This window comes from Pangasianodon hypophthalmus, chromosome 9 (genome assembly GCF_027358585.1).
Source record: "Pangasianodon hypophthalmus isolate fPanHyp1 chromosome 9, fPanHyp1.pri, whole genome shotgun sequence".
Classification (NCBI taxonomy): Eukaryota; Metazoa; Chordata; class Actinopteri; order Siluriformes; family Pangasiidae; genus Pangasianodon; species Pangasianodon hypophthalmus.
In genome coordinates this window covers 12984008-12999699 of record NC_069718.1, presented here as the reverse complement: position 1 = coordinate 12999699, position 15692 = coordinate 12984008, and the positions used below count along the sequence as shown (strand labels likewise).

Here is a 15692-nt window from a genome sequence, read left to right as displayed (position 1 = left end):
ATTATCAATGCTTTACAGAAAAGAAAATTGAGTGAGCCTAGCCTCTAAGACTATTTTAGGTAAGCTATCTAAGACACATTATCAATGGTACTGCTGTTCGACATTATATGACCAAAACTTTGTGGACACGCGAACATCACACTCAGGCTTTTACACTAGATTTTGGAGCGTGGCTGTGAGGATTTGCTCATTGAGCCACAAGAGCTTTAGTGAGGTCAGGCACTGATGTTGGATGAGGAGGGGTTTAGTGGGGTTGAGGTCAGGGCTCTGTGCAGGACACTCGAGTTCTTCTACTCCAGTCTTGGCAAACCATTTCTTCATGGAGCTCACTGTGTGTACAGGGGCATTGTCCTGCTGGAACAGGTTTGGGCCTCTTAGTTCCAGTGAAGGGAAATGATAATGCTACAGCATACAAAGACATCTTATACAATTGTGTGTTTCCAACTTTTTGACAACAGTTTGGGGAAGAACTACATATGGGTGTGACAGAAAGGTGTCCATATACTTTTGGCTATATAATGTATGTTTAAATATTATTAAAATAATCACGAATACATTAGGTTAAACAATTACACTTTTAAGTTGGACATAGAGAGTCCTTAATGTTCTTTGAAACACTTTTGCAGAATTTAGGGATGATACAAGAAAATTCTTTCACAATGCTGAAAGCGTGTTTTTTTTTTTTTTTTTTAATTCACAGATCTATGCCTAAATAGGGGAGGGTAATATGACAAAATTATTATAGCATTAGCATAATGTTTGAAAGCACTTTCATGGTACACAATATATACTATAATATTTAGATTTACAAAGAACCTAAACATGTGAAACGTGAAAAACCTCGAGTTCAGTTAAAAAAAAAAAAAAAAAAAAAAAAGTTTTAACACGGCTCCATAGCTAATCCAATGGACTCCATTTCCCAGCAGCCCCAGCTCTCCGTCCCACCGTATCCAGGAAGGAATGTTCCCGTTGTCAAGCAAACCTTCCCCGCAGGCTACAGCAGCATTACCCAACGAGACAAGTTTGCAAAACAGTGCGAGAATAAAATGTTGGACGAAGATAAATTTATAATTTCCTGATGCTTGTAAGATAATATTTTTTAAATCAAACCTGTGAAAACGTGACGTGTAAACAGAAAAGTTGTGTTTTTAAAATAGGTGGAGAGTTAAATTAAGGTAAGTGAGGTGGCTAACTAGCAATATTATGCTATTTACACATAAAGTTATAACAGTATCATGAATAATTCCACATATTTATGATGCATATATGTATAATACACGTTACAGAAAAAAATAAGAATAAAATTTGTTCATTTTCATGGTTCATGCTAATTGGGTCATTATAAAATACACTTAGTGGAGAGAGGAAAAGTGGAGGGATATAATGGATGCCTGAATAGATCCAGGAAACACCCCATAACTATGGTGAAATGATGCACTGATGGATTTTATAGGCATTAAATTGTGTTTTTAATAGAAATCTTGATAAGCAGGAGAATACTAGACTGAGTCTTATAGAACAGGACTTAGGCCTACTGCTGAGTATGCAGAGATTTTTACTTAGTGTACTCTGTTCATATCATTTTAGAGATCGATGTTGAAATTGACGTTGATTTTTAAAAAAATCTTGTTATGCTGCTACTTCAAGAGATACATGTGTCGCACACACCTACGTATGATATCATGGATACCTTTTTCAGGCTGGTAAGAGAAGATGAATCCAGTTAGGCGTCCAGGCACGGCTCATTCTTTTGTGACAGAGTTTGAGGGTTCTGGGCAAATAAACCCGAATCCTGTGACTGCTAACGACTCAGATCTCCTGTTCGATATTTACCTCTCTCCTGCAAAGCTGGTAAGTCCTAAAACGCAGAATTCTGGAATGCCACAAGTTACAATTAATCTAATTGTGAAAACTGAATACCAAGATGTGTTTCTTATTGGCCATACAGAGAGCCCTGTCTGGGTCTGATGATCTTCAGCAGGTCACAAGCTTGGAGATGTGTGTTGACACCCAGCAAACTATCTTGGGCAACTTTGGTGAGGTTAACATACAGTCTTCTGCAGTTAAAGAGCAGATATTTTTATAGGCTGAGGTGATGGGTAAAGAAACTGACATGCATATAAACATGATTGTGCACACTTACGTTTTGCTCGCATTCATTGATATCAGCAACCAGGTTTTTTCATTCATTCATTTTCAGTGACCACTTTATCCTGGTCAGGGTCACAGTGGATCTGGAGTCTATCCCAGGAACACACCCTGGGATAGGATAGCAGTCCCATGCAGGGTACCATAAACACACATTCACAATTAGGGGCGAGTTAGATTATCCAGTCCAATTACTGGCATGTTTTTGGGAGATGGGAAGAAACCAGAGAACCCAGAGAAAACCCACTCAGATACAGAGAGAACAGGTGAAACTCCACATAGACAGGAACCTGAGATCAGGATTGAACTAGGGAACTTGGAGCTGTGAGGCGGCAACACTGCCCTCTGCACCACCAAGCTTTCAGCCAAATTAAATTTCTGGATCTCTGCTATGATCAGAGTTGCTCTATGTTGCTCCTTACTTTCTGTTCTCAGTTATGTTACTCACTTGTTCTTGAAGGATTCCCTTGACTCCAAAAAGCCATGATTGCTCAATGCACTCAGGCAAGACGGAAGTTAATAAGGTCAAAAAATGAATCATCTTTCTCTGTGCAACTGTTTTGTACTAATGACCTAAGTTTTACAAGATGATTTGTATCACCACTTTATTCTGTTGTCATATTGCAGGTGTTCACTTGCCCAATCTTGTGCAGCTGAAAATGAATAACAGTCTGATCTTATCTGTGCGGTAAGGTTTTCTCCTTTCACTTTTGCACTTTGTTCTATTAACAAAGTAGGCCAAACATGTAGAGGTTCTGTCAACATTAATTCAACGACATTTCTGGAAAAAAACAGGCAATATAGGAATCTGACGCACAGATTATGATTATTGGGAAATTCATGCTGTTCCTCTCATGGGTTGTGTGTGTGAGAGGGAACTCACTGTGCTCCAGGAACTGGTGATGTGTTCAATGAATCAAACGTTAAAGAATGATCCCTGTGATCTGGCACAGGTGCAAGGCCTCCAATTTCCCATAAGGACAGGCTCATGATGGGTTGTGGCCCTCCATTTTAGAGAACAGTAAGTCCCATTTCCTGTAAATGGTGTTGTTGTGTAGTTAGAGATTGACCCTGTGCCTCAAAGGACGGTTTTGTACATTCGCCCCATCTGGAGAACAGGTTTAGTTAACACTTGTACAAATCGAGAAAACATGCGTGAGCTTGAACATGTGTAATGTGTATATTTATGTGTCTGAGAGAGAAATGGAGACAGGTGGAGTCAGGACTGGCAATAAACCCTGTCTTTCTAATCCTGATTATTAATAAATTTAGCAGATTATTTAATCATAAGTGATTAATAGTAAGGTTGCGTACAGCTCTCTTGGTCTAATTTAAGTTTCACTCTAAAAATAATGTTGACACCCATGAAGTTAAAGGTGATTTACTCCACTTTGTGGTTATTACTGACAAAGCCAGATGTGAGGACCGGGTGGCGGAAGAGAGGAGAAAGGCCAAAAAAATGTACAGAAGCACTAGACAGCTCAGAGCTGAGGGGACATGAAAGACCTGATAGCATTTCCTGTACTGGGGTTCTGGGGCAAAGGGGGGAGTAGAAGTGTCCAGAGCATAGCTGAGGGGAGAGGATGAGAGCAGATTGCAAGCAGAGCAGAGGGAAGTGGTTGCTCATTGTTCCCAGTGTTTCCTCAGGGATCTCGGAATCACTCTGTCCCACCTCCAAGTGCTCTCCCTGGTTCGATGCGGCCTAGCCGACTTGGAAGGGCTCTCCTCACTGTCCTCGCTTAAGGTAATCACGACATTCATACAGTATGTGCTGTTTGAACATAAAAAACAGCTCTTGCTTTGTCTTTATTACGGTTGTTTAAAGATATAGTGAGTGAGTTAGGTGGACATCAAAACACAAAAACACATACGGCCAATCCATTAAGTATTCCCTCCAAAGCCGTACCCAAAAAAACACATCCATGTGCGCTGTCTAGGCTTTAGTAGTGTGGGTAGTTAAGTATTCGTAGCTTCCTAGTGGGGTACTACATAAAATCCTTTCTGAAAGGGAATCCTTCTCTTGTAGGGTTCTTCATAGAACTTTTAAGGGTTACCCCAGAGAGACAAACTCTGACAAACAAGGAACAATTTAGGGTGCTAGATGGAAGAGTTTCCTGAACTGACAGAGAACATGATTGATAGGCACATAGAGACTTCTCTTTGTCCTGATTGGTTGGATATTGGTGGCCCACATTACTTGCTTTTCTTTTGTTTACTGAGGCTTCTTTATTTTGTCCCTCTGAAGGAATTTATAAAATGTCTGTGTAGAACCATATAACAGAGGGATTCTCTTTCACAAAAGGTTCCAATTAAAACCATTAACCATTAAAAGACCCCTCTTTAAGAGTGCGAGATGCCACAGAGACAGTGGTTTTTACTTTGAGCAGATATGTTATGAGGAGAACAAAAAGTGTTCTGATGAAAACACACCTTTAGCCTATAGTACTGGTGAAGGACTTGATTTGTACCAGCATTTTCTAGAAGTGCACTTGTGATTTTTGCCCATGCTGCTTTGTTCTCTTCTCTCAGGAGCTGTATGTGGCCTACAACAATGTGTCAGACCTGAGCCAGGTATGCATGCTGGAACAGCTGGAACTGGTGGACCTGGAGGGGAACGATGTAGATGACCTGGTTCAAGTGCAGTACCTGGGTCTGTGTGGGAAGCTAAAAACCCTGACACTGGAGGGAAACCCTGTATGCACATGCCCCCATCCAGGAGCATCACAGGTACAGCAATAGCAAATTCACTATTAGTGCCAGTTTCTCAGCTAGACTTCTACCTAATTATACAATGTACTTTGCAAAATGACTTACAAAGGCCACTGATCACATGTAAAATGTTAATTATTTTTCTAAATGTTCAGTTGCTCTATTTGACCATGCCCTTTCAGTCAGTGGATTTATGTAAATATTACAGTCATGGATATCTTAATTTCTTCCATCCATGTTTATGCAGCAATTTCCCTTGGATGTGTGAGGATTTTCTCATGGCAAAACAACACGTTACACAATGCACGTTACAGTATGTCACACTAATCCAGGGGTTTTCAACTTTTTTTGGCCAGTGACCCAAGTGTAAGGGCCCAGGTTTCTCACAGCATGCAAATATTTGTACTTTGTACTGATCATCTGATTGTTATACACTGCATTATTATTATTATTATTATTACTATATTAGCAATTGAAAATATCTTGAATTTTGGCAAATTTATCTAATATTTCTTTTTATGAGATTATTCTGAATCAAATATAAATCAAAATATAAATTTTGAGCTTCACAGTTTCTTATTCTATTGGCAGATCATTTTGCTTCTTTCTAGAAATAAATGCTTAAAATTAGAAATAATATCTGCCAATAAAACAAAACTATTTCAAAAAATGTCAAGAAATACGTTTAATAAATCTTACTAAAATCTTACTAAAAAAATCGTATATTTGGTGTATTGTAATTTTATAACAGAAACTACTAGATGTCATTTTTTGGAGTGTACACATGCATCTGTGGAACATTTACGAAGTTTTAATTTTAACTAATGCCAGAGCTTGTGGTGCTACTGTAAGACTACAGGGTGAAATATAGCTTGTGCTTAGTGCTAAATATATTGTAGCATGAATATTATATTTTGCAGTGTTTCTAGACAGAAAACACACCCAGAAGTAGAATTCAAGCATAAAAATACACTTTTATTCACACGCCAACCGCCACTTTGAATAACATGGGAGCGCATTGGACACGGCACTACTGTGGTCTGATGTAAAATGAGCTAATATTGAGCTGGAAATTTAATAAATAAGCTAGTTTAATGAAAGGTTGGCATTGTAAGTATTATAATTTTAAAATCTGCTTTGAATTTAATAATAACAGTTGGTGAAAATCTCCTGTGATCCATATCTACAGTACAGCTCAGGTGACCCAACATTTGCAACCCTAAAGTTAAGAATATATGCAATGATTAAGTTATTAAATTAGTAGGTTAGTTACATAACCACTTATGTTTTTCCTGGACAGCTAGAATTTTTAGCTCATCATCTGCTTTGAATTTGTTTTTTTATTTGACCACTGATAATAAATCGATTTTACTGGCATAACCAGAAACAGAAACAGCTTAGTCATTCATTTCTTATTTAAAAACTGAATATTAGTCCCTGATTTCAATATTGTCTGCTTGCTTTTTGGTGCAGTATGATGAGCGGACATGAAGAAAGAGTGTGTGTTTGATTAAATTGAGCCTGAGCTTCTCTATGGTTTAGCTTCATAGCGCTATCACACCAGTCACTTCTGACATGTGCTTCAGCATTAAAGCTAAATCTATAATCAACACTATCAGTGCACTGTCTGACCATTTTATCGATTGAGAAATGCTTGCCGAGTGAGAGCCTTGCTCTGTGCTGTCTGAACATGTGCCATGATGGCATACATCCTGCTTGGTGTGTGAGTGTCACCCTCTCAGTGTATGTTTCTGCACACTGACCTTGAGGGCCAGTGCCATAATGGCTCTGCAGGTCACCGAAATGCAATTAGCCCCCGCAGGGAAATGAAAGCTGCTGTCTGATGTTTGATCTCGCCATGCCAGGCTGTATCCATTAGAAAGATCATAAACGGAAATGGAAAACTCAAGTTATGACAGACATGAGAGAAGATCCAAAGGACCCGAAATAATTCAATTTATTCAACTAAATTGTCTGCGAACAGCAGTGTAATTCAATTTTTTTTTCTTCTTATTTAAACTGATAGTGTGAGTTTGTGTGTGAGTAAATGATTTAAATATTTTATGGAATATTCAGAAATACACATTTGAGAAGGAGCACCCCAATTTTATTTGATTTCGTGTCTTCCTTTGGTTTCGCAGTAATCAGTTTATTCTGAGACCCCATTAGAAATTATGAAACTGGGGCAAACACGCAGTCAGGACAGAGTGTGCTGAATATGTATTAGCTCTCATGGTGAATAAGGGATAACCTCATCCATTTGTCTTTCTTCTATTCTCTCCCCCTCTCTCTCAGATGTGTGTTTGAATGGACTCTCACAGCTGTAGCTCTTGTTTATCATTCTGTCTCCCTCGTCGTATTGCTGATAGACATGTGTCAAACATTTGCTTAGATGCTTATGAGCAGTCACACAGACAGAGGGAAACTTCCGTTGTGTTTGTACCTCATGTGCTGCATTCAATATCTCTAAACATCTCTCAGCAGTCCACCTGATGAAATGTCCTGTTCACTTGGTGGAGCTGGAGTTTTGACAGTCGCCTGGAAGGACAAATCATGTTTTAGCAAGGACAAGAACATTCATCAGATTGACGTGCACTTCAGTCTAATCACCTTTCATAATGTCAATGAGTGTGTGGCCATGTTTTTAGATCCGTGTGGGGGGTTTTCCATTATGTAATGTAGATCCTAGTGTTGAGTCTGTTCGATTAACAGGTGTCTGAGTACAACTATAGGTCTGCTGTGAGGAAGCTAATTCCACAACTTCAAGTCCTGGATGATACTCCAGCAGAGGAGGAAGAGCCTCGCTACTCCAGTGCTATGATAGAGGATTGGGCTCTGCTTAAAGAGTCCATTAAAGACACTACCTCCATTACAGACATTGCCAGTGACTGCCTGGAACTCAAGGGTAATTTAATGAGCCAATCAATACATTGTTCAAGCAGTTGTTTATTTATTGTTTATGTTTTATACTTACTTTCAGCATCTAATTTTTTTCTTAAAGCAACATGATAAAAGTCAGTGCTATTGTGTTTTGTCTACATAGAATTAAGAGGTGCAAGTGTGTGTGACTTGTCACGGCCCGGGTCTGCCCAGCGCCCAGGCACCAGTGTGGGATACAGAAGTCCTCTCAGTCGCCCTGGCACTGCCAGGCCTCCTTCATCCTCTGTCAGCTCCAGACCGAGCTCAGCTGATTCGGATGCAGATACTCCAGACTACGAGGCCAGTGATTTGACACATGGTGAGTGTGTTCTTATATGTTACTATCATCCTCATTACGTAAAGGCAAGACGGTTAGTCTAGTTTAGTCACCCTAAACTTTATAAAATGTTTTTAATGAATAAATCCTTTCAGAAGAAATTCAATTAAGTGTACAGGTCAACGTTTTTATAGACACCGGGAGTAGAAACGTATCTAAGGATTAAAACATAATGGCATATGCTGTTATAAGAAAATCATCAACAGTGAGAGAGTAAAGAATTTTCCAATAATATTATATCACAAATTGTTTTATTCGTCTTATACCACAGCAGCTTCCCAATGATTAATTTTTTTTTATTATTACAGAATGACACATCATACTGTATATCCATTTACTGTTACGTTTAAAGTTGTGGAACATCCACAAAATAAGCTAGTTCCTGTTATCACTTGCGTTATAGCAGCTTTAAACAGTAATTCCCACACCAGCCTTTTTTTTTTTTTACCTTCTTGAAGTTAAAAAGAGAAAAATGCAGCTTGTCATGTTACAGAGTAATGCAAGGTGCAAGCCTGTCTGTCTTGCAGACTTCCTGTGGCAGAAAACTTAAGGTTACAGCTTTACATCTGACTGTTAAAAAGCACTGACACTGGAGATTCCTTCCAAAAATGATAAATAAGCATCTTCTCAACAAAAGCGTCGTGATATGTTGTTTGACAGTTTATATGGGGTGCATGTGCTATTCAAGTCCCTGTGTTATTTGTTACAATAGAAACAATAACGTATTAGAATGAGAGCATTAATATAAACCTTGCAGCCAGCACTAATGTCAGAGCTGCTGTTATAGAAAATTAATCAACACCATCTCATCACATTTGAGAAGTCAACAGCGCTGTGGTATAATGAAAACTATTACACATATGAAGTGTTGCTGCCTCATAATATAAGAGACGATTGTGGTCTAATTTGCTTGTCCTGCATTTACAGGCATAAATGAAATCTTGTTACTCCACTGTTCTACCAGGGGAAGCGGAGGGATATGCATGGCCAGGGGTGTTTCTCATTGGCATGCTTCTGTTCTATTCTGATGTCTTAAGAATATTTTTTGTGGAATCACCACATCAGGAAAGCAACAGACCAATGCTATGCCTAAAAATATAACTTTTGTCTGTTGGATGGAGGTAAAAAATATCAAATTCTAGAAGGAATCTTCACACCTGACTTTAGACCAAACTGCCCACAAAGACAACACACATGGAAATTATTATGTTTATTTTCTTCACTGTAGTTTCAATCTTGTGCACTTCTGAGCACAAAAGATGATCAAGTAAAGAAAGTAAGGAAATCAAGAAGTAAAGAAAGTAAAGAGAATTTATTAAAGTTTGAGGTGACTTTAATACAAAATGGTAGTGTTAGCTGCTCACATAATTAATAGCCATGCTACTCAGATTTTATTAAGTTGTCCAGGTCATTTTTGAATGTTTAGTTATAATAATTTTAGCCAAATATGCTTGCGTTTTAATTCTGAAGACATTATAAAGACAGTTTGGCAGTTAGATGAGTTCTGAAATCTCAGATCATATTTAACACTTAATACTAAGTGCAGAACTTCTAGGGTTTAATTTATAATTTCTGTTTATATTTGTATTTCTCTCTCTAGGGGTGGGAAGAGTTCTCTTCTGTGGGAATCCTCTTCAGGCCATTCGGGCACGACGACAGAAAATAAAAGTAGGGCTACCAGTCCAGGTGTGCATACTGCAACCCTAGAGGTGTGAGAGTAAAAATGTGATAAAAAAAAGAGGCTTATAAAGCGGATCAAAACATGTTTTATTGTTTTCTTGGTTTTCTCCTTTAGCTTCAAGGCCCCAGCTCTCACTCCAGACCCTGTACTCAGCTAGGTAGTTATGTCCCTGAGCACACGTATGATGTTGAAGAAACAAACAGTCAGGACCGCAGTGATGTGTTCGCTGAACTCAGAGCCTGGAGAAAAGAACATAACAAGTAATGATGGTTTACATGCACAGCTTGTGTGTTAGATATGTTACTTGCTATACTTATTGTACATGTATATTTATTACTTGATAGACGTCTTTTGGCCATTGAGAGAGACCGTCAGCCACAGGTGATGAGAATCGTGCATCGTGATGATGATGATGATCATGATGATCATGATGATGATGAAAATAAAGACAGCAGTAATGAATATGATGAAGGAGCCCATAGTCTCAGCCTCATCAGTGACAGAGAAGATGAAGAGGGAACCAAGGAAGGACAAAAGACTGGCCATAGAGATACTCAGTCTCCTGATTCCTCATTCCAGTCTCCTTCACCAGGTAGCTCATTTTGCTTCTTCTCATACCGTACAGGACTCACTTATAAATACTGAGCTGATGTTTCTGATATGTCTGGTGCTGCTTTTGCAGAGGTGTCCCGGCTCTCGTCTTTATCAAACCACACGGTGGCTCCGTCTCCACCACCCAGAGCTGCAGCGCCCTCTACTGGCAAGAGGATAGCAGAGATTCGAGCCCGCAGACTTAAAGTCAGTAACGTGGGGGTTGGTATGCAAAAGCTTAACAGGGAAACCATTACATCAGATGTAACAGCATCAAGAGATATGAACCATAAGGTTCTGTGCCCTGGGGCTTTGAAAATGCAACCTGCCCCGCCTCAGATCCATTATAAGCCTCATAGACCAGGCTCCAGCCCCATGATCTCTCCGCAAAGCGAACCCTGGTATGGTCTGTATTTTTTTTTTCAACAACAACAACAGCAACAAATATATAAAGTACAATATACATTATTACTTTAATATACCAAACTTTATACATAGTATAGTATAGTATAGTATAGTATAGTAAGCTTTAATGCATTAATACAATTTGTTAATTAATATTAATGTAAAGCTTTGTGTTTTAGTTCAACTAGTCCATCCAACAGTGAGCACAAGCCAGTCATTTGCTCAGTGATGCCTGAGAGGCCAACGCCCACACGTCCTCATACAGCAAGAGCTGCGCTGCAGAGACCTCCTGTCCTTCCCAGTAAAGCAAGTGGCCACCTGGACTGAGGCCTTCTGCTTCTCAGACATTGTGGACTGCTTATATCTCTCTGGAGGACATTTTAAGGCAGGAGCATGTGGGCTGAATGATGGAAGGAAAGATCTGTGGTTAAGAGTAATGTTCTCTCTCACTCCATCAGCCAGGCTTAGTGGCTTATGGCTTACGGATGCCTTGGCTAAGTGGACAAATTGAAGACACTGAACTGTATCATGCAATGAAAGTATAGTCTTCTTGCTCTATCATTTCTCAGGAAATATTTCGAAAGAAATAAATTTTTGTCTAAAAAGAATACACTAAATATTCCCCTTTCAACCTAATATGCTAGTAATTAGCAGCTGGTCCACCTGCCATACAGTCAGAACAGACACAACTTTGAATCATATTTTATGCACCACTAGGGGATGCTCTTTGAAAGTCAACACACTGACATTTCCAGCCTTTAACTAATGGCTTTTTTTAACATATGGCTTAAAGACAAATAGTAGGAAAAAAAATAATAATTTAATGAATAATTAACAATGTAATATGCCACAGACTACAAATAATTTGTATTTTTATTGTGGCTTTTTCATGTTAATATATTAACATCCTTAATGCCAGTTTTGTACTTTAGAATTATTATTTCTTCTTTAATATGTACAACAAAAAAACTGACAAAAAATATTTCAATATACAATGTTTATTATTATTATTATTATTATTATTATTATTATTATTATTATTATTATTATTATTAATAATAATAATAATAATAATAATACTTTGGCCACAAATATATTGTTTTAGAGCTATATATGTCTCTATAGAGGTATTATCATAGATCCAATATTAAGGTATTGCCTATCATTTGCTTATTGTGAAATCTGAGTGCTTTGTCTCAACATCACCACCCAAGTGAGAGTCTCTCTTGTTATCTCTAATCTTGTGAGATATTGCCTTTCAGTGCCAGGATTACATCAGTGAAAGAGATTTCATATCAGGTGACAGTACAGCACAAGACGTCAGCAGCATTTGTTCTGAGTGTGAATGTTTTGACTGGTACACCAGTGCTTCCTGTCTCTTCACGTGGCGTTTCATGTTGGTGTGAGGTGACCACCTTCTGTGCTGCTGCTGGATTTTTAGACAAGTCTATTCCTGTGTGGCAAACCTCTGAATGTGTGTATGTCAATCAAATGTGCACTACCGTCCCATCCACCCTCAAAAGACAAGGAATGTGTTGTATTTGTGTAAAAAAAACACAGCAGCCATGACTATTTCGTATTCAGTCAGTTCCTTGTCAAACATCTGCAACAGATTGATTTGGCACCTAGGTTATATTTATGTGGACATTATCACTGGGTAATCAGTTACATTGTAAAGATTGTCATAACAAATATTAGCACCTATCTCAAAGCATGCAAGGTTTTTTTTTTTGTTTTTTTTGTTTTTTTTTTTAAATACCTAATTTGGGTTTTAGTCCAACAGCTATCAACTAGGCCTGTGATCTTGCACAATTTCTATACATGCTTTAATATCCAGTTTTAAGGCTGCTCTTTATTCACCCACACCTGGTTGTTTTCTTTAGTGTAGCGTAAAAGCATATCAGTATAGCACAGTATACATAGATGGTTTAATTATGTGATTTTGGTGGCTTCTTGTTTTACAATATTAGTGCTTATTTCACACATTTTACACAAGGGCGCTTAAGCTAAAGAGCAAATATCCGCATGACTGCTAATATGGACACTGAAGTGAAAGAAATGATCATTACAGTAAGTAATGTGTGGAACAAAGAGCAGTGAACACAGTCCACAGAACACAAACATCTGACTCAGGCATTATTAGATTAATGGTCTATTCATTTTAATTAATTCTGAACAGTGTAAGGGTGGTTAGGTCACTTTAAATGCTAAGGTTTCTACAATTATTCACTTTTCCCCAGATTATTTTGTACTTCACCGCATAATCATGTTTAAACGTCTTTTATCAACACTGGCTAATGTTTAAAGTTTACTACATTACCCACAATGCCATTCAACATTCAATTGCTTTTAGTGTTGCCAGTGGGATATAGACGTTGCTTCATCTCTACAAGCAATGTAGCATGTTTTACTCAGTTATTCTGTACAGCTTTCTCACCTTCTCATCTGTACACTTAAACAGCTTCAACCTTCATGCTAATCATCATCAAGCCACCACTCTCACCACTGCACTAAACAAACTCATGGATCAGTAACAAGGCAAGCCGAGTCTCAGTCATAACTCAGAGCAACTGCTCTACATTCTGGAAATTTGAGTCCAACTATTACTGTCTTCACTATTTCTACATTGGCTTTCTCATTACTGTCACTGTGGCTGGGAAAATGTGAGTGAAAAAAGAAGCTCTAAAGGCCTTACCATTTTTACATCTGTGAGGGTTGAATAAACAACTGCTCCAGTACTGCAGGTGGCACTATTAAAATTTTATGACAGTTTCCATGACTACAGGAAGAGGATGACTGTTCTTCAAAGTCATCCATCTTGGAATAAGTATTTTAACAACCAATCACAGGCTTGGTCATGTAGTGTGAGGAGTCTGAGGAGTTTGCTGAGCTGCCATGTGCATGATATAACAAATGAAGCCTCTGTGTGATGTCTGTTTGCTCCACAGTTACATCGTCCACAATATTTTTCATGAAAGCCAGCCGAACATTTCTCTACATAAAGTATGCTGAGGCCTTTATTGTTTTTAGAAGCTAACAGAGAAACTGACTGTTATCCCTAATGTTTGAGATAGTTTAAGTAAGAAATAACACATGACAGACCTTGCTGTTATACCAAAATAATGCATACCAGGAGGGAGTGACACAGCACAAAGCGGAGTGCCGCTACCCCCGAAGGGCATTATTTTCATATAACTGCATGGTCTGGAGTGTGTTATTCTACTTATACTATAGTGATTTACCAATGATTACAATGTTTAATTTATTAATGAACAAAACATTGCACATTCTAACGGATTATAGTTATAAATATTGTTGTGGAACGCCCGAGAGACAAGTTAGTTCCTGTTCTCACCTACATTATAGCTGCGATAAATAGTCATTCCCTCTCTCTCTCTCTCACACACAAACACACATTTTACCAAGCAAACAGACAAAACAGAAAGCATAACCGAGACTGAGAGTGCTTACAACAGAGACTCCTTCCATAAATGCTCCTAGCAAAAAACTTCACATCACTGATTATAAGAATAAAAGTTTTTAAACCTGTTTATTATTAGGCTTAGATTATTTGGAGTGCCCACTGCACAAAATCCCTGTGAATGAGCTGTTTATATTGAAACAATAACATATTAAAACAAGCGCATTAATATTAAGCTATCGTTCATGTAACACCCGGAAAAACGTGTGCTGTTATACGAAAATAATGCACACTTTCTGACTAATCTGATTCAAGCTGTGGTGTACTTTATTTTATTTTATTAAATGCCATTGTAACTGCACTAGCCATGAACCCCTGTGACGTCAGAGTGGGACACAACCACTAACTTCTCACAGGAATAACAAAAATACAGCACCAACCAACAAATTATCAACACAATTTCTAAGAACATTACAAATACTTCAATATAAAAATATTTCATGTGTTTTAGTGTGAAGAGTTCCTTTAAAAGTATCTCACACAGGCGGTAAATATATAATAAAAGCTTCCCCTTTAAGAGGTGCCATGGCAACCGGCAGCGCGTGTTACCCTTCACTACATTAGATGTGGCTGAGAGCAGCGCGTCTCTTCTCTCCGAGGGGAAAAGTGCTACGGCTGGACGAGCAAGTTGGTAAGTTCACAGCCGTATTTCACTTCAGCTTTTCTTGTAAATTGAACCATAATGGCACCAGAGGCTCGTACTTCCTCCCCTGTATCGAAGTCATTCGAGTGTAAAACGACAGTGAATGTGTTAGCTGAATTAGCGTGCAGTGATATTAATGCTGTTGCTGTGCTAACGATAACTGGGCAGTTTGTAAACCGAGCTGCTGCACCAGGAAAATGTCGGCTTACTTCGTGAAAGCTGAATTTGGCATGAGACACTGCTCTGTGTGTGTGTGTGTGTGTGTGTGTGTTTTCCCCCAGCGCATTAGCTAGCCACGAATTGCAGCAGTGCACCTGTTAAAATCCCAGCTAGCTAGAATAACATTATACAAATATACCCTCTAGTTGCGTTATGAACTCAAGGCAAGTTATCTTGCCTCCTCCTCTGCTGTATTCACAGGGTTTACCCTGCTATCTGAGACTGTTTAGTACCTGAAGTTGTTTGAGGGGGAGTCCTGTCTGGTGTGTGTGTGTGTGTGTGTGTGTGAACTGAAGGTGTTTATGTTGCCTGGGAACGAACAGAGAGTCCTCAGCTGCAGCTCCCCCTCCAGCTCCTACAGTCAACTCCAGAATTGTTGGCACCCTTCAAAAGACCAAAAATTAATTCATATTCACTAACCACTTTATCCTGGTCATGGTCGATCTGGAGTCCATCCCAGGAATGCTGAATACTGCCGGGATGGAATGCCAATCAATCACAGGGCATCATGCACACAAAGTAAGTTCACGCCTGCTGGCATGTTTATGGGAGGTGGGAT

The 15692-nt window shown here is 38.7% G+C and overlaps 2 protein-coding genes across 3 annotated transcripts in view; both read left to right on the top strand.

Annotated features, from left to right (window-relative positions):
* Positions 1–912: 912 nt before the first annotated feature.
* Positions 913–11703, top strand: lrrc56 (leucine rich repeat containing 56). Of its 2 annotated transcripts, none has more exons than XM_026919657.3 (13): positions 913–1175; positions 1700–1851; positions 1949–2036; positions 2776–2836; positions 3796–3892; positions 4678–4875; positions 7570–7762; positions 7901–8095; positions 9714–9781; positions 9909–10054; positions 10139–10386; positions 10477–10786; positions 10970–11703. In XM_026919657.3, the coding sequence occupies exons 2-13, from the start codon at positions 1714–1716 to the stop codon at positions 11115–11117; spliced, it is 1890 nt and encodes a 629-aa protein (XP_026775458.3). In that variant the 5' UTR covers positions 913–1175; positions 1700–1713; the 3' UTR covers positions 11118–11703. The 2 variants fall into 2 exon arrangements, with proteins under 2 accessions (XP_026775458.3, XP_026775456.3); XM_026919655.3 differs by having other exon boundaries at positions 914–1175; positions 9714–9799.
* A 3080-nt stretch (positions 11704–14783) lies between these two features.
* rassf7a (Ras association domain family member 7a) overlaps positions 14784–15692 on the top strand; it is a 31960-nt gene continuing 31051 nt past the window's right edge. The window contains exon 1 of the mRNA XM_026919201.3: positions 14784–14902. The gene's annotated coding sequence lies outside the window, so the exon portion shown is untranslated. The remainder of the gene's footprint in view (positions 14903–15692) is intronic.